This window comes from Rissa tridactyla, chromosome 1, assembly GCF_028500815.1.
Source record: "Rissa tridactyla isolate bRisTri1 chromosome 1, bRisTri1.patW.cur.20221130, whole genome shotgun sequence".
In the NCBI taxonomy this organism is placed as follows: domain Eukaryota; kingdom Metazoa; phylum Chordata; class Aves; order Charadriiformes; family Laridae; genus Rissa; species Rissa tridactyla.
Window position 1 is genome coordinate 189,814,830 of NC_071466.1, and position 19,789 is coordinate 189,834,618.

General features: G+C 38.9%; 2 protein-coding genes across 2 annotated transcripts in view; both read right to left on the reverse strand.

Moving 5' to 3' along the window:
* Window positions 1-12,582, reverse strand: part of TMEM168 (transmembrane protein 168) — a 28,840-nt gene extending 16,258 nt beyond the window's left edge. The window contains exons 1-2 of the mRNA XM_054207360.1: window positions 12,370-12,582; window positions 6,349-7,615 (exon numbers count right to left, since the gene is read on the reverse strand). Of these exons, the coding sequence (XP_054063335.1) occupies window positions 6,349-7,485 (1,137 nt within the window). The 5' untranslated portion in view covers window positions 7,486-7,615; window positions 12,370-12,582. The remainder of the gene's footprint in view (window positions 1-6,348; window positions 7,616-12,369) is intronic.
* Window positions 12,583-14,231: 1,649 nt separating this feature from the next.
* The window catches only part of BMT2 (base methyltransferase of 25S rRNA 2 homolog), a 39,489-nt gene continuing 33,931 nt past the window's right edge, over window positions 14,232-19,789 (reverse strand). Inside the window, exon 5 of the mRNA XM_054209212.1 lies at window positions 14,232-18,433. Coding sequence (XP_054065187.1) covers window positions 17,804-18,433 — 630 coding nt within the window. The 3' untranslated portion in view covers window positions 14,232-17,803. The remainder of the gene's footprint in view (window positions 18,434-19,789) is intronic.

Here is a 19,789-nt window from a genome sequence, read left to right on the forward strand (position 1 = left end):
CAAGCTATTGAATGAAAGAATAGTCTCTGAAGAGCAATAAATAATCCATTACTTCTCACTATTAAAACAGCACTGGGAAAACCTAGAAAACAGTTTGCAGAAAACAGTCATCATGTTCACTGGCAGACAGATTTAATACATTACGTTTCCCATCCCTGACTCCTGTTCTAACCATGGGAAAGCCTGTGCTTTAGTCTACGTGCATTTGTGCCTGCAAAACCTGAAGTGGTTGTCAATTTAAAAGGACACTAAATGGCTTTCTGATTATTTTTTTTTATATAAAAATTTGATTTCTGAAATTATTGAGACTCTGACAGCAAGCTTAACACGTAAATCACATACTTTAGACTGACAATGAAGACTTTCTCTCTCTTGTCACCGGAGATCCCCATCATGACCTTGGGCCCTTGGAAGCGGTGGTGACAGAGAACTAAAGATGACCAGGCTGACAGAGAGGGGGAAAAAAAAAAAAGCAGGAGTGGCATTGCTATTTGAGAAACTACAGAGAGAGGCCAGAGGATGCAGCAGGGCTGCCAGGGGAAAAAAGAAAAAGAATTAAACTGGACAAGCAAAGCTTGAGGAGGACTGGATTAAAAATACAAGTCAGGAAGAAAAGCAGGGGAAAATGACAAAGACTGGATATTATTTGCATTCAAAAAAAGTTATTTAATCTGTGATGTTAACAAAAGTATGTGCAAGTAAATACAGATGTTACTTAGAAAACTTCTTACTATTCAGAAAATAAGCTTGTTTTTAGAGAAGTTAAAAAAAGTCACCATCTTTAATTTTCTTAAGGCACTGTAAATTGATCTTTCAAGAAACACCAACCACACCACAATAAATACTACAAAATCACTACCTCTCCCCAAAACAAGAAAATACTCATACATACAATAGACTAACTTTTCTTCCATGAATAATTCGAGTTCAATATTACTCTCCGTTTAAGTACTCAAGCATATAATGAATGCTATTATTTTACTAACCCATAAAATTCACTAAAAACAAGAATAATGTACTGAAAGTACTTCACTCCATTACTTTATCTGACTCTGACATAGTTCATTTTTCTCTTGGTAATATTAAACACAGGTCTTCCAGGGATAATAATTCTCTTTGGCCAGTAGTTCAGAAAAACTAGTACTGTTACCTTGGCATAGAGCACTTAACAAAATCTGATTTTATATTTCTGAGAAAAAGATTCCTCCAAACCTTTACAAGATCTTTGCTTGCAAATTCCAAGACTCCCATCTGCAAATTTTTCATCATTTTATTGGCTTCTGAAAGAAGTAATGGCCAAGTCATTTGAACGACTTCTGCTGGATCTTGTCCCATCCAAGAGCTTAATTATGGACAGGCACATGAGTAATTGCTGAAACGAGTAAGTTGGAGCTAAGGAGTCTATTGATCTGACTGAAATTACTCACACAAATGTAAAGGCAGGTGCAGAACACTTTCCTGCAGATTTTGCAAGGAACATTCCAATGTATTCCTACTAACGAGTCAAGGTGTCTTTCCATTCCAGTTAAAGCAGGGATTATTCTCAGAAGCAAACCATGTCCCAGCTGAAACACGCCCCACTGAAAAGCTGTTACTCCATTTTTGTATGCAACCAGCTTTAACAAATTACTTTTATACTTCTCGTGCTTTCTGAGCTCATCCTTCAGTTTCAGACAGACCTGACAATTCTGCTCTTCACGTTTAAAGCTTGATCTGCTGGAGAAAGATTCCGCTCTCAGGAGCCACAGATCTTCCCAAGCACATATTGAAGCACCAGGAATGGAGACTTTCAACCCATGGCTTATTACAAGGGGTAAGGTCCCTGTAAAGAAAAGTCTTTGGCATACAGGACTTCCAGCCTCAACAATTCTGCATGAGTCACGAAATACCGTGTGTGCAACAGTGAGTTAACTGACACCACTTTAAAGGCCCTTACACAAAAGGAGATTTGATATTTTTCTGGCAATTTTAATCAAATAGGATACTTCTAGCCAACAATTAGCAGACAACTGTCTCCTTAGGTCTTGACCTTTCATACACTTGAGATTTATATGATGCGCAGATATTACAGTTATTAAAAACATTAAAAGAGCATATATAATGTGCTTGTAACAAAGTCTTCCATGATAGAGAACCCCTCTCACCACCCCATTTTTGGCTGTAACACACACAGCTGAGCTAGACTTTTTATATGCTTGGGCTAATTATTTACAGCTAACTGTTAGAAAAGTACCTTTCCAAGGCTCAGGTTTTTAGCCAATTCTATTTATTATATAGGAGGTCAAATGTCAGACCAAAAAGGGATTTCAAGCCACCTCTCTTATCAAATGCAGTATCATTAAACAAGCTTTCAGTACATCTTCAGAGTTAGGAAAGGTATAAATAAAAAATGCTTCACCTTCCAGGTGGTACTTAACAGACTTCAGATATAATTAACACTTACTAAAACGACTACATAAATCCCAAACTGAAGTTGCAAAAACTGAAAACTGTTAATCTTACACATATAAAAAATGTCTAAACAACTTTAAAAAAGCAAACATTTTCAGGAACTGGTGACTGAGGAATACTTGGCATTGCTAAGAGAATGTAAGGAAAAAAAAAGGTTGAAAATTTAAGTAAAATGAAATTCCGTAATATAAGAATGTAAGAGTGGCTGTATTAAGCTGCACCAAAGGTCTGTCTATAAGAATGTCTGGTCTCCAAAGAGGCCAAACGGATGCCTAGGAAAGACTGTAAAACAGACCAAGCATCTATGTTTCCTGAGTTCTCCAACCACTGGTGGTTCAAGGATTTCCTGAGCCAGACACAATTTCCATATAGTATATAAACCTCAGTGAATTTGTTTCCATGAACTTGCCCAGTTTCCTCCTGAGCCTCTGCAACCACTCGGTACGCACAGCCATGATGTGCCACGATAAACAGCTCCAGAGCCAACTCAGCTCTGTTTCAGGAACTATTCCCACCTCTCTGGCTCCAACCTGCTTCTTGACAAGTTGATTCCCCTCAACTTCTGCACTGGAACTGATCGTTTATTGTCTCTTACTGTTTACCTTCTCCCACATCACACATATTTTATATGTTCATCATATTCTCACTTAGTTTTCTCTTTTCCTGACTGAAGCATCTTTGTTTATTCATTCCCTCCACGTAAACTGCTTCGTGTCTATAATGCATTTTGTCGCCCTTCTCTGAACCTTCACTTGTTTTCTTATCTATAGGATGGCAAGTAAGAATTGCACAGTCATTCAAAATACAGAAGCTATGGATTTATACAGCAGCATAATGATACCCTCAGTCCTTTCCTAATAATTCCCAATATTTAATTTGCTTTTTTGACCACTGGTAAACACTAAGCTGATGTTTTCATGGAAAGGCATCTAACACAGCCCTATCTCTTTCTACCCCATAGTGATGTCACCAGCTTTCTTCTGCAGTGAAGTTTCCTTAAAAACAAAACGAACCCAAACAAAACCCTGAAATCCCAGCCCACTAAGTATTTAGCAATAACTATTGCTTTTTAAAGAGGAAAGCTAGAGTATTCTCTAACAGTCTGATTTGCTGCCTTACTGTTACAATACGTATAAATCACTACAAGGAAAGTATATATTTAGCAGAGAAACTTGTTTGGTCCATTACGCTTGAATTTGTTAGACCTCCTGAAACAGCAGACTTAAAAATCCAGCAAAAGCTTCTGAAGTAGAGTCTCAAGGTCTTGAATTCCCCCCTACAAAGAAGAATAATTGGGTTTTTTTTTCTAGAGGTTTCCTTAAAGAAACAAATGCTCTGCAAGAGTGTAAATTGTGTGCACATGCATCATTGCTTTCTTACTTCTAATTATTTTGAAACCTGACATTATCCAGAAAAATACAGAAAAGGCCACAGTTTCCTGCTATCACTATAATAAATGAGACATCCATCTATTAAATTATATTCTGGACAGGTCTGATAAAGTATTTAATTTTCTGACAACAGATGAAATAGGCACAGTGATCTGCAAGGCAAACATCATAACATCTTCTGAAGTAGGAACTATTTTAGCTGGAGACAACCACATTCATAAACTTAATCTAATTGATTACTAGAAATACATGATGAAAGAAATAGAAATATAGTAAAAGAAATGTAAATGTAACTATCTACTAAAACTAAATGATGATTATTATAAAAACCTGAATTTCCAGACAAGTGAAAGTATTTGGTCTGATGCCTTTCACTTTTTGACACTAGAACTACTCCTTTTCCCACTTAATAGGCAAATACACAACCTGTCAGACAGAGGTGATGGGCAACAGTTTATCTTATTTACACACAGGACGCCAATAACAAACATTAAGATTTTAAATGCATTTCCAGCTTGCCTCTTATGAACAGTTCTGCACAAGTCATTCCACAGCACTTCTTCAGAATTAGAGAAAATTATCAGACACATAACAGTTGCAGTTATTTTGGGGCAGTGGATGGAGACAGAAAAAAATTACAAAGAATTATCAAAGTGAAGAGAAAAAAGTAACAAGATGGGTGTGAATTCAATCCTCCTTCTTACGGACACAGCTTGCAGGAATGTAGCAGTCCTCCTTCAGGAAGTGCCTGTGTGCCTTAAGCAGATGGATGGAAAAGAGAGGCCTTCTCCTGAGGAGTCTGTCCAAGGCTGGTGGTTGTAACTCCCTGCAGACAGGCTCTGGGTGCCACCAAAAGAAACCGCCTCTCTCCAGTGGTTATCCGGACAACTTACACACTTAAGTTGTTCTTACTGCTCTGTTAGGTGTAACGGGGTGGAGTGACTCCATCCAAGTAATTTTAAAACTATGCAATTATTAACTAACACGTCTCAGGATGTTAAAGGAGGAGGGCAAGGACAGAGAAATTAATAAGACTGTCTGATAGAGATGGTAAAAAAATTGCTTCTACTGACAAACAGTCATCTAGCATTTAAAAATTAAAGACTAGCATTTTGATAAAATCACACACCTCATAAGAGAAAGTACGGAAGTCAGCAATATTAGCATGCTGATATTGCATCTTTATTGTTTCTCCCAAACCACCTTCCCATTTCTTTTGGTGCATTAGAACCTTCACTTTCTGTAAATAGTTTTGGGATTTTTCTTACCTACTTCTTTTTGGTTCTATTTCTTCCTTTTGTCCTTTCTGCAAGCTCACACACTATAGCAATGCATGCTGATACTTTTCCAAAGAAAGAGCAAAACTACCTAGACTTCCTTCCACACTTGCGTGTTAACCTCTAATGCTCTTCACGCAAAAAAGAACAAAACAAAACCACAAACCAAAAATACCCAAACAAACAAAAAAAAAAATCACAAAACCAAACCCATACCAAACAAAAAAACCCAACACACACAACCTCACACAATAATTGTAAATCTTCTTTTCCACCAAGTTCTGTAACACCTTGTATCCACAAGGTTATTTAATCTAAGAAAATCTGCAGGAATGAACTGGAAACACTAAGGAGAAGTTTCTGGAGACTGGATCTGCCATAAATAATACATAATTTTTATATATTATTATTATATATATGTCATTCATGTAAGAGATGCATGGGTAAAAAAATTATTGCCATCGATTTTTAGACAAGCTTAAAAAAGAAAATAGACACGAAACTCACTTTTCACCCTACTGCAACTGTGACACCACACAATGTACTTAAACCTGAGCATTTTGAGAGAAACGTATGTTTTCTGCTAAAGAAAATATAACATAATTAAGAAATGGAAAGAAAAGTAAAAAAACACTGTGATTTTAAGAACTGGTCTTTCAGAGGACATACCCTGTGGTGCATAACTAGATTTGAAAATAAGACACTCAGAGCACGTGCCAACGATTTACTATTTTATCAGCTAACCTAACTCCACATTAATGGTTAAATGCAAAGCAAAATTATTGAAAATTATATTCTTAAAACATGAATTTTCCTTGATTCCATTGAAATAGTCCATAAGAAAAGCCCTCAATATAGTGAGTGTAACTAGGGTTCAACACAGTGATTTACTTTGAAAACAAGTTTTATGGCATAATAAATTCAAAAGCAAAATAATTTTGTTAAGTAGGCAAACTTAAAATACTTTGCACACTTCTTTTGCCCCTGGAAGCATTAATTCTTCCCATTCTGCCCACATAAAGAAGCTGGTATGTTCCAGTTGTCTTAACAGGCCACAGACAAAGCAGCACAAAGTGTTAAATTCGAAGAGCATGCTAGAGAAACCAAGGGTTCCAACTTCAAATTGCTGAGCCACAGCACACCATCAAATGTCACAGGAATTCTAAGGAGCCAACAATTCTCAGGAGCATTCTCAAGAGGGACATCAAGATAAAGAGATTATTATTTACCTGCCAAGAAACGGCTCCCAAAACAGCAGTTGCAACAAGGCTGAAAAATACTAGCTGTTCCGAAATTAAACAGAAGTGACGCATTCCTTTAGATGCCATAACTCTGTCAAGGCTGTTGTTTTCTGCACGGTGGGTATAGTATACCTTGTGACAGTCATTTAGTTTTGTGTGAAATCCCCACAGGGTTATAAAAAAAATGACATGACAGATCATCCAGAAAATTCCAAAAATAGAAAAACCAGGTATCACAAAATACCAGAGATCCAAATCACGTAATTTAAAGGCTGCAAGAATGAAAAAGATTAGTTCAATGACTCCAACTGAGATGACAGAAAGCCTTCTGCAAATTTTACCACGGTACAAGTAGGGCTTCCATCGTTCAGTAACTGAGAGTCCACTGAAGTAAACGTCGAGAAGGGGATCTGAAATCAGGCAGCTGAAGAAACATGCCAAGGCAAATGGGTTTGTGGGGATTTGCAGTGATGGAAAAAAGAGTAAGGATGCAATGGCTCCAAAAATTGCCAGATTTGGAATTGCCAAAAAAGACTTCATACGTAAGTCGATAATCAACATGGCCAAAGCCATGACCAACAGAATAATACTCATAGATTTTTCTACCAGCATAGTCGTGCTGGCAATTGCAAATCCAACTAGCTCCAAAAATTCAACTGTTGTCAGCAGAGTCGGTCGATGATGGATGCAACCACAAATCCTCTCAACCAGAGCACATAATATCCTTAAAACAATGGCGGAGAGGAGCAAATATTTGGTAGCTTCTTCTTTCACATCCGTTTTGAAGGCAGAATTGTTAAGAAAACAGAGAAGGCCAAGCAAAAAACCAAACCAGAGATTGGAGAGACTCAAACTTGCTGTTTCCATTGAAAAATAGTAGTATAGTATGCTGGCAATTCCAAGAACAAAGAGCCCCAGAATAAATATTACCAAAATCAGTGCATCCGCAGTTTTTTCCCACCTGACGTAAAGGCCCATGCAAATGGCAACCAGTAGGTTGATTCTGGCAAGATAGCCAAGGTATCTGACGGAGGAGTGCATGTTCACTTCTCTGTTTGCTTCTTCTAGCCTTGTCATTGCTGCATAGAGACAATGACTAACACAGTAACGCAGTGACCTACACATGTAAACTGCAGTTAGGGGGTTTTACCCACTTGACTGAAAGTAAATATTTGGGTTTCATCCAATAAACACAATGCAATCGCTGCCTTCTGTAATATCATTTCAGTAACAGTGGTCCAGAATCACCAAAGTCCTGGAAGAAAAATTAAAAAAGTTTTAATGGCAAATAATTCCTTCTAATCATATACAGCATGAACATGACACATCCTTTCTCACCAAAGAGTTTAACATCTAAACTAAAAAACACATAATAAAGACCAAGCAAATGTGTTGTTAAAGGTCATTCAAATTGGGGTCATTATTAAAACCAATATAAAATGGGTTCTGCGTAAATCTTATTTCATAATTTGAATAAGAGGAAAAGGTAAACCAAACCTGGCCTGTGCAGTGTTTCCACAAAACCCATCCATTAGGCACCTACATTAGATATCTATGGGTATCCAAAATATTGCTGTGATATCCATTACCTTCTAAAATAGTTTAATATTGTTTTAAAGCATTGTTCTACTTCACCATTACATTTGGTAAGTTTTCACTTTATACTAAACCTTTTCAGCATGCTTTGCAAGACTTCTTTTTAGTAGTCAAACAGCTACAGGATTTACAAAAACAACTTTGTAATCAGTTAACAAGCTTAACTCACAGTAGATAATGAAAAAGGATATCATCATCTCCATTTCACAGAAGGGGAGTGGACACACAGATGTACCAACTGATCTGGCAACATTTTCAGAGACTTTTCTTAATGTAAAATCAAAGCCTTCATTTTCAGCCCTCTAAGCCACTTCACCCACCCCCAAAAAAAAAACCAAAAAAAACCCCTACAAAATGTTCAGGATAAATATTATATTTAAAACATAAGTGCCTCCCACTTAAATCCATTTAACCTACATGCTTTTCTTTTTAATATAGTATAGGAACAGATAGTAACGTACTTAGAGGAACTTTGTAAGAAAACACAGCTAGGCAGATTTCACTGCAGATCATTACTATTTCACGGGATAAGCTTCTGTCCTGGTTTCGGCTGGGATAGAGTTAATTTTCTTCCTAGCAGCTGGTATAGTGCTGTGATTTGGATTTAGGATGAGAATAAAGCTGATAACACACTAATATTTTAGTTGTTCCTAAGCAGTCAAGGACTTTTCAGCTTCTCATACTGGCCTGCTAACAAGAAGTTGGGGGGCACTCAAGAAGCTGGAAGGGGACACAGCTGACCCCAGCTGAGCAAAGGATATTCCACACCATATGGCATCATGCTCAGCATATAAACTTGGGGGAAGAAGAAGGAAGGGGGGTGATGTTTGGAGTTACAGTGTTTGTCTTCCCAAGTAACTGTTATGTGTGACAGAGCCCTGCCTTCCTGGAGATGGCTGAACACCTGCCTGATGACGGGAAGCAGTGAATGAATTCCTTGTTTTGCTTTGCTTGCGTGCGCAGCTTTTGCTTTACCTATTAAACTGCCTTTATCTCAATCCACAAGTTTTCTCACTTTTAACCTTCTGATTCCCTCCCCCATCCCACCGGTGGGACTGAGCAAGCGACTGTGTGGTGCTTAGTCACCATCTGGGGTTAAACCAGGACACCTTCTTCCTGGTCTGAACTCAAGTATTGAAACACGAGGATCACGGTAATTCTACTGGTGTCTAATCCTATGGAGTTTACAAATAAACAATACTACTAATTGCTACAGTTAGGAAAAAAAAGTTACTGAGGAAAATCTAGTTCCATGAAAATCTCCATTTTACTGTATTTATATAATTTTCTACTTGTCACAACATTGTGAGAGGCACAGTTCAGAGCTCTCTAGTTAAAGGCAAAAAAGGTTTGTACTTTGAAGTCACAGCCCTGCTCTGGACACAAAATGTGTTATAAGTGACAAATTGATAAGAATTACTCAGAGAACAAGCTTTCTGTGAAACTACATGTAAAGAGAACCACATGTACTTCTGATTTTTGATCCTTTTGTGCCTAGAAACTCTAAATCAGGAGTCACTGAACAAACAAAACAGAGCTTATACCTCCAGAGAAAATAAGGCAGAAAACAACAGGTGGATAACATGAAAAGTACAGAAACAAGAAAATCAGCATCAATATCTTTTCGTCTCTAATTTTCTTAAGAAGCATCACAAATTACCAAGAGACCAGGAAGTTGTCCAAATTCCCTTACTTAAAATTTACTGAAATCCTGTGTAGTATTTATATTTGCTGTTAAAGTTGTTAATGAAAAGTTTTATATAACAGTATGATTATACAGGTTATGGGCAGAGTCCCCAACATGTAAGAAGACTCATATGTAGCCTCTATAATTTTTTTAAGTAATTACCTAATTACCCATCTTACAGAGACTTCTGAAGAGTTATTGGTATGACAGAGCAACCAACGTGTCAAGAACACTCAGAGCTAAGTTACTGCTTACAGCTTGTATTTGTAATGCTGGTGAAAGTATGAAAGGACACCTTGACTGAAACTCCCTTTATTCTCTCTTGATTTTTAAATTCTCAATTTTTAAACCAGTGAACAACAAAAGAAAAAGTGAACGGACTGATTTACCCATAAGCTTTGCTGATTTGAAGACCGACACCCAGTGTAAAACTAGCTTAACTACTTGATGTAGAGACAAACTAGGCCTAAGAAATCCTATTGTTTAAACTACTTAAGTTTGGTAACATATATTTTCAAATTATGTTAAATACCTAACAACATTGCAGATATTACTTGCAGAAATTATTAATTGAAATAGAACACATACCATATACTTAAAGCAAATGGCTAGTGCATGATGTAGCTGTAAGTTAAAGTTCTTTGGATTTCAACTGTGCATTTTCATAGTACTCATTATTATTAATATTTTATACGTATAAACTTAATTCTGAGTTGCCTGGATGCTTAAGATCTCGTAATACTTCTCCCCTGACCTGGTAATGTACTTAGTGGTCCACTCAACCTTTCACTTGTTTCTACTTCATATATATAACAAAGCCCAAAGTCAGCTATCATATTCCAGGTCACAAAATATCAGGTATCATAGCACGGTCCACAGTCTCACTGTTTCTTGTACTACAATTAACATTGGCATTATGGACAACTTGAGCCATTTATTTCAAGTCCTACAGGTGCACACACACACCAGTTATCTCTTGTTCAAATCATGAATAGAATCGCAGAATAATTTAGGTTGGAAAAGACCTTTAAGGTCATTGAATATAGAGGGACGATTTCACATGTCCTTCCAACCCACAGCACTGAAGTGTAATGGCTGCTACGCTGAAGCACATCTGCCATCCCGCCCTGTTATCTTGATTCCTGAGCCTTTCTGGAACCCTTCCAAACCAAGGGGCTAATACTGTATGTATTCCCTTGGACAACGGCCTCATGGAAGCAGGCAGATGGGCTCACATGCAAAGGGCGGAAGCTCCCGCCTAATGCCTGGCTCAAAATTTTGCTATGGTCGCTAAATTATTTTCTGGTGGGATCATTACACCACCAAACTCCCTTACAGGCAGGCAGCTGCTCGTCACAGAAAACCACTCTGACTGGTTCAGCTCGTGACAAGCGGAGTTCTGCTGCCATCACATCATGAGAAACACGATGGGGAAGCTTCCTCTGCCGCCACCCCATCTGCCGGAGCTGGGTGCTGGGGCTGGAATGCTCCTGTCCCTGGCAGAAAGACACAGGGGCTGCTCCAGCAAAAAGTATTTGCAAAGTGACACAGCTCAGACCGTGAACGCAGCCTCCTCTTCCTGACCTTCCAGACAATTAGCAAAAAGGTGCACGGCTAAACCACGCTATTAATCACTAGTGTTTTCCTAAGCAAAACAGCTGGTCAGCTTTTTGGGGAAAAGAGGAAAAGGCACATATTCATGATTAATATATCCCATCACACAGCTATTGCCAAACAAATGTAACACAGCAATTCAGACAATTTTAATGAGAAATTTCAGTATCTGATTTGTTCTTTAAAACATAGCTATTTGTTACTCATTTCTGTTAAGACTTTGACTGTTCAAAAACTATTCCAAGTCAGGGAGGAAGGTGCTGTATTTGCTTGTTTTTTTAAACTAATGGCCTTAATGTTTCAGGTTGCAACATCCGAGTTGCATTCCTGAGCAAACCACATTTAGATCCAAAACAAACAGAAAGTGCACACCCACTTTTAAATATTCGTCAACTTTTGCAAACACAATTTTAAGCAAAACCTAGAGTCTAAGTAGAGATTTAGAAACTAAACTACCCAGGAGCTTTCCTATATGTAAAGCATCAGCATTCCCAAAGTAGTTTTTACCCCGATTTGCCTAAGAAAGTAGAAGAAAAGAACCAAACCCCAAAGATGGCTCAGTAGTTTGGCTGCAGTCAATTTAATGTTTAGGTGAGGCCTATTGAAAGTACTAGACCCTCTTTCCTTCAGTTTTATTCTTCCAATTTAGTGCATTTTTAAAAAAAAAAAAAAAGCAACTCTATGAGACTTTGTTTTTAAACAACAAAGTCGCATTTAGCTAACGTATTAACCCAGGAGGCTTGGCCCTCAGGTGAAGGACTCCCTCAGCCGCCGGAGGCGCGGACCCAGCCCGTATTTCGATGTCCGCCGTCAGACAGCCGGAGGGCAGCGCCCGAAGCCCTAGCTGCCGGGCTGGCCCGGCCGGCCAAGTTTAACGACGGTATTCGGCTCCGCGGAGCGGGGGCTGCCAGGCGCCGGTCTGCCGCGGCCACGCCGCTCCCCACAACCTGCCCTGCGCAGCCGGCCCCGGGCCTGCCCGGGAGGCCGCGTCCCCCGGGGGCTGTCCGCCAGGCTCGGCTCCCCTCGGCCCCTCAAGCCCGGCCCAAGCTCCCCCCGGGCCGCCGCTGTGCCCCCCGCCCGCGGGAGGGGGCCCGTCCCCGTCCCGCACTCACCTCAACAGGCGTCCCGGAAACTTCCCGCCCCCCGCGCAGCGCCGCCGCCATGTTGAGGCTGAGCCGGGCGTCCCGTCTACGGGCCGCGCCGAGGCTCAAACCACGCCGCTGCCGGAGACGGAGGTCGCTGCGGCGACCAGGCCAGGCCGGGCCGGGCCGGGCCACGAGGCGACCTGTGGGCCGTGGTGGGGTTGTACCGGTGTTGCCACGGGCAGCCTCCAGCCCCGCAGCTGACTCGCTCTCTGGGAGTTCAGCAGCATTTGGATGATCGGCAAGAGTGAGGGGTGGGCGGCAGGGCCAGGGAGGCGACACTGCCCTTCTGCGCCGCTCCGGTGACACCCCACCTGCACCGCTGCCTCCAGCTCTGGGGGCCTCAGCACAGGAAAGACATGGACCTGTTGGAGCAGGTCCAGGGGAGTGCCACGAAGGGGTCTGGAGCACCTCTCCTGTGAGGGAAGGCTGAAAGAACTGGAGTTGTTCAGCCTGGAGAAGAGAAGGCTCCAGGGAGACCTTGTAACAGCTGTCCAGTACCCGAAGGGGGCTACAGGGAAGATGGGGAGGGACTCTTTTATCAGGGCCTGTTGCAATAGGGCAAGGGGTAATGGCTTTAAACGAAAACAGGGAAGATTTAGACTAGATATAAGGAAGAAATTTTCTACAATGAGGGTGGTGAAACACTGGCACAGGTTGTCCAGAGAAGTTGTGGATGCCCCATCCCTGGAAACATTCAAGGTTGGATGGGGCTCTGAGTAACCGGATCTAGTTGAAGATGTCCCTGCTCATTGCAGGGGGGTTGAACTGGGTGACCTTTAAAGGTCCCTTCCAACCCAAACTATTCTACAAAAGTGCATTCTCTGCACACAAAAAAAATTGCAAGGTTAATGGGCTGGAAGAATATTAAAAACACACCAACGAAACCAAACTTATAAACACTGTCAACCGGTGCTTAGGACACAGAAGAGGGAAAGCTGTTCTTGAATCAGGACTGGAAGACAGACCGAGCCCTCCCCAGCCTTTCCCATCCTTTGTGAGCCTAACCCTTCTGGGGAAGAGGACTCTGGTCCCAGACTGACTCCTGATTCCCAAATGAAAGCTTTCACCACCCTCCCATTCTGCAGAAGACAGACTTCCTTGACTGTCAGTGTTTCATAACACTTGGTGTTGGAAATCTATGTTTTGAAGTGGCCCTTGCAGGCAGGCAGGCAAGAACGGGAAGTTTCTGGATCATAATAGCTCCATTGCTTAGGCAGGCAAAACAAGGGGAGCTGGAGTTTGAATGAAGTTTAGACAGCTGCTGCACAGGGGCTCTTTGAACTGCAAGAGGGCTGGCCTGCTGCAGATTTATGTCCTTTGTCCCTGTAAATCCCTTCACTACGAGCAGCCCCTTCATCCCCTTAGCCAAGGAGCACTAGTGCTGACTGGCCACAGCTGGATACCCAAACATCCGAACTTCGACAGTCTGTCTTTCCTGCCTCAATCATTCGGACAACTCATTCACAAGAACCTCACTCATCTCCAAAATTCTTACCCCTCTTCAAATTTTACATAAAACTGGCCAACAGGCCTATAAGTTACTTTAAAAAAAACCCAAAAAAACCCCCCAAAAACCAAAAAACACCAAAAAACCCCCCCCAAAAAAAAACAAAAAAGAGAGGGCCAAGAGGTTTTCCTTTTACAAGCAGAACAGCAGAAATCTCAGCTGCTTAGTAAATGTCACCTGCTTCAGATGCTTTACCAGCATCATGGGCAACACTTGGTTGGTACTGTATCTGTCCAACTGTGACTTAGGAATACTCTTCAAACAACTATTTCTTGAACTTCTTGGAAAGTATTTTATTTAAAAAGTAAAAAAAAAAATGACTAAGCTTTTGTGCCAGTTTGTGAAACGCAAACCTTATAAAAAACATCTTCCTGCTATTCTACAGGTACAAAACAATGAGTTGAGGATAACTGAGGAAATGAGGAAAAAGGAGTGGAAAACCTGAATATATACATATCCCAACTGCAAGCAATCAAAGATAGGCTGCTGATTCATGGAGATATGATTACAAAGACTTAGAATGATCACACTTTTCAAGACAGGTCAGCAAGTCTCCCTGAAGCAGAAAAGCACAGAAAGATTCTGCAGGAAGCAATACTGAGAACAGCTGTGAAATCACATTTTCTGATCTTCACTGTCAAGAAAGAGACCAGAATATACCATCTGGTTCTGCAGTGCTAGGTACACACTTACATTTCTGCTGAAATCTAATTTTATTCAAATCTGGATCTGAGTAAGAGCCTTGCATTTTCAGTTTTTTTTGTGTTTCTTTTCCCATTGCCATCCTTTCCCAACACCTCCAGTACTCAAAATCACCAAGTAGAAAAACACAGCAATGACCTCAAAGGGCCAACGCACAACGGGTGCTGCAAAGGTATTTCAGGGAGACAGAGGAAAAATTGAAAACATCTAAAGAGAGAAGAGAGGAACAGCATTAGAAAGTGGTCGCATCCTAAGCGGGCAGGCAAAGTAACATGATACAGGATCAACTGGAGGAACTCCAAAACCCCTTCTGTAAAGCAAAGACCACAACTGAGATGTAGAAACTGAAGTACCAAATTTAACACCTTTACTATAATTCAGTTGTTTATAAAATTAACCCAACACAACTATTTTCTTGACAATAAGGAAAATAACTATGCATTGGTTTCACTGGATTTCAGCATAAAACAATTGCACAGGAAGAAAAAAGGACATCCCCACCCCAAAGAAACAATTATAAAAAACATTTTCTGTTGTTTTGGTTGTCTTTTTTTTTTTTAATAAATGTGCTTTGTTCACAAAAAGTAGTGAGATAAAGACAACAGAAATGCAAATACATATTTTTTTCCTTTTCCTCTTCAGCACCTTAAGAATGAGAGATCTCTTGCACAGTCATAATTTTCAAATATTTCATAACCTAGAAACATTCTTGTACCAAAGCCAAATATCCAACAACTCCTGATATCACCATTTTATTGTTCATGGAGTTACAAGTATTTATGTAAATCCCACTTTCCTCCTCCACCAGAAACTACTGTCCCTTGTAAAAAAAAAAAAAAAAAAAAAAAAGAGAGAGAGAGAGAGAGAGAACAACAAAAAAGAACACTTTAGGTACTTAGAATGAGCAGTTATGAATCTTGGGTCCCTAAACCACAAATACAATTGTGTCACCAGCCTGCCAAAAAGGCTGAAATTTTAAATGTTAATTTTAAACTGTTTTGGGGGGATAAACCAATTTACAGTAACCAATACCAACATATATGTTAGCTGGTATATAACTTTTTTTTTTTTTTAAAAGGAGTATCAGTTAAAGTGTTAGGTATGCTTTGAAGTATGCACAGATTAAGTTTTCATAAACAGCTGAATTTATAGCACCAATATTTTAGCTTTAACATGAGCACTGCTGGAGTCAGTGGTTAACTGGGAAGAAAAAAAGGCTTTGACTGACAAAAATTTTAGTGAAAATGAAATGCTAAAGCATCAGATGCAAATACTGACTTACAGCTGATTTTGAAGCCATGGTGTATTTCATTAGACAGGTGTTTTCTGAAAAAAAAATTTAAAAGTCAACCATATTACTTGTATGTCTAAACTTCATTTTTTATTGGAATATCATTGTTTGGTTTATCATTCAGATTGAATAACAAATTTGAATCACGTATTATGGGATGCTTTAAATTTAAGAAGGGAAACACAAAAAGCTTATGCTAAAGAATAAAGCATTGTAGTCCATATCATGTTTGAGTTAAGCTGGGCCAATGTGGGATGACTCTATGTAGGAAACAGTATAAGAGAAAAACAGGTAGGTCAAACTGTGACACTTTCAGTGCAAAACTTCAATGGAAGGAGTAAGTTTCATTTTTATACCAACCACTGTGTTATCCACACTACAACTTCAGTTTATCTGGTTATCTTCTGCATTATAAATACAACATGGCAGGTTAATATGGTGTAAGGTACATTTCATCACCACCACCTCCAAAACTAGTATTTTCTATCATTTTGCTGAAGTCAGTCTTAAAACCATGATGTGGCACCCCGTTCAAATCATTTATTATTAGGCACTTACATATAGATTTAACAGCCTAACATTCAAATCTGAAAACTCTGGCCATTATTTTTAAATGGAGGGGAATCTAAGCTAAACTAATATTGAATCCTCTATTTTTACCACTGAACAGAATTGTTTCTTCCTGCAAAGACTCAGAAATTTATTACACAAGTCAAAAAACTTAATAGATGTAAACCACTTCTGTTCTATCTCCTAACAGTGCAGGTCAGTTTTCAGACAGCTATGGAGTTTTTATTTAACTAAACGGATGATTTTTGGGTCCAAATAAGCAAACAAATAGTGTATGTTAACTTCACTTATGTGGTCTGAATACACGGATTTGTGCAAATATGGGTATCCTTGAAAAACTTGTATTATTATCTTCCTTTTTACAAAATCAGTCTGTAGTTACCATATAACTTGGGATGTCTACAAATAAGGACAAGTAAAGAAAGAGTTGTTTGTTTTTAAAATGCATAAATAATTTACTTTAAAACATGACAAACCCCGCCCTGTCCCCCAAAAAACACAGTTTGAAGAGAATACAGAACACCATCATTGGGGAAATACTGATATGTGTTAGTGCTTGTACACTCATAAAATTGCAAAACCATGTTCCAGCTTTGAAGTGAAACATAATTGACTAGACGTACCGTACTCCTCTGGGGGGGGATAACATTTTCAGAAATCTCATGTCTAACTACTATTTATGCAATGAAATTACAGTATGTATAACTATGGATGAGTATATTCCAGTGTTGTGGTGTTATCTCGTTTTGGTGGTGTCTCAAGAGGGCTGCAATAAACATAAAATCAAATGTGCAAGCATTATAGTTTCTCCAGCCCAGGTTTAACCGGAGTGAAACAAATTTTGGAAAAAAGTTTTGTTCCATAATTAAGAAGGGACATGCGTAACCAAGTGTCTTAACCTATCTGCACATTTAATTAAAGTGCAAATTATTTCTTCCTACATATACTTCTCAGAAGCCCACCAACTCCAGTGCCTTAAGCTCAACCACATTGAGTTAAAATATTGAAACAACATTTAGCAAATTAAATAGAATTCACACTTCACAGCACTAAAGAAAAGAATGGTACCTTTCTGGAAAAAAAATTAGTGATACAAATCTAAAGAAAGTAACAGCAATTTATGCTATGACATGAGTCATTTGCATAAAACTTGTATTTTTTTCACTTTCATACAAGAATAAATTTTAAAATTCAAAAGTAGAAAAAAATAGCAAACTCTGTAAACCTTTGCATTTTCTTTATGCAAACCATTTTTGTGTGTTGAGCCCATGTTAGTATAGCAAAATTAGTTAAGCAAGAGGTTTGACTGCAAGGGCATTTCAACGACTACATTAACTTAGAAGCAATATAGGATCTTCTAGCTCATAGAAAGGAATTGAACTAGACTGGCTTTCTCCAGAGTCTGAGTCATAAGGAGCATCAGGTAGCTCCATAAAACCATAAGCTAGCTGTTCATCTTCGGTATCTGATCGAACATAGCAGGAAGTGCTGGAATACTCCTCATCCTCTATACTGTTGAAATCCTGGGGGATATACAACATTCCTGGGTAGTTCCTGCTAACCAAGTCACTTGTTGTTTGCAGGGAAGTCTTCCTAAATGCCATCAGGTGCATGTGAGAGAACTTGGAATACTTGAAGCGTTTAAAACCCAAGGACTCGATGGCAATTTTCCAGCTCTTCATCATCATAGCCCGGCGATTCTGATGAGATGAATCAGGAGTTATTACAAGCAATAAGCCATTTAATACGAGAAGTTCATGTGCCTTCTTGCAGCATATCCATCGTTGATAGGGTGATGGAAAGTAAGAAAGGAGGAGTGAGAAAACGACGACATGGAACAGTTCTCCAGGCAGAGAATCAATGGGGTTTTTCAGTTGCTTAAGAAAGGCATCTATAGCATCTTGTGCCAGTTGAAGAGGTTGCTGAATTTGAAGATTTAAGAAGTCACATTTGTATACGCTCTGGCAGAATAAGAAAAACAGAAAACCAAACAAACACCAAGGTTAGTTTAAGGAGCAAATACAATCCAATCCCACTGAAGATCAATGATGACCTCTCCATTTCCTTGAGATGTCAAACCTGCTGAACATTCCTCTTGCTACTAAATCAAACAATCTAAAAATAACAATTTAATGCATATTGCTAGCTTTCACAATTACAAAGCAACATTTTAGATGTGCAGTAATTTACTAGAGATTTGACAGTTGAGGATTGTTAATTAAAAAAATAAAAATAGAAATTTAGCCCAAATAGAAACAAAGTATATATCAATTATCTCACAGATGATTTAAGAAGAACTCAGATAAGCCTACATTGCTTTTGTTTCTCCAGATGCTGGAAGCCTTTTATAGGTTTTTATAAACTTGAAATACATAATTAGAAAATAAATTTGATACCTCAGTGTTTCCACCAGTTCTCTGAAAAGAATCCAAGAAACTTAGTAGTTTAGTCACTTGGAAAAAAAGTGTCATTCTTTATTGGTACAGAAACAAAGAAGCTACGACAAGGCAGTATACATTGGAAAGTTACAGTACACAAACTGCTCTGCAGCAGTGATGCAGGTCCATGTTTTAACCTTGCAGTGAATGCAAAGTGTGGTGGTACACATTTGGGCAGTTGTCAAAGTAAGCTAAGGGCTGTAAATTCATCTGTTGATCATTTATGCACTCAAGCTGTCAAAGATGGGAAATGACACCACAATACAACATACAGAAGAATAAGTTCTTAACATCCTTAATCACAGAGCATTCAAAAATAAGAGTAACAGTACACTATTCACTACATTTAAGTTTTGGCACTTTATATTAATAAAAACCTGGGACTGACTTCTTTCATAAAAAAGGTATTAAGATAGAAGGTTTTGACATGACAGCAACAATTGTTATTAATGCCTAGAGAACATGCAGTGAACAACAGACACTCTAAACAGGTAAGTGAACATGAAAGCAGACACAAAACATTCTGTGGAGTGCATCTGAAAAGTGGAGTTAGATCTGTTGCTTTTCCATACCGCAAAAATATTTGTAGTATGTTTTATAAAGCAATATTCAAAAAAGAGATCACTAGAACACTATTGTAAAGGTATTCATAACGCAACTGATATGCAAAAATCACATTCTCTTTTGAGAGTATGCAATAAATGAGATAAAATAATCAATGTTCAAAAAAATCTGTGATGTAGCTTTAGTCTTGGCCTCCAGTAAGTGAAAAAACACCAAAAACCAAGAAAGAGATTTGTATTATGTGGCTATAATCAAGAAATTTTAATTGCAACCATTATACCTGCAGGGCTATATTCTACTTCCTTGTAATATTTA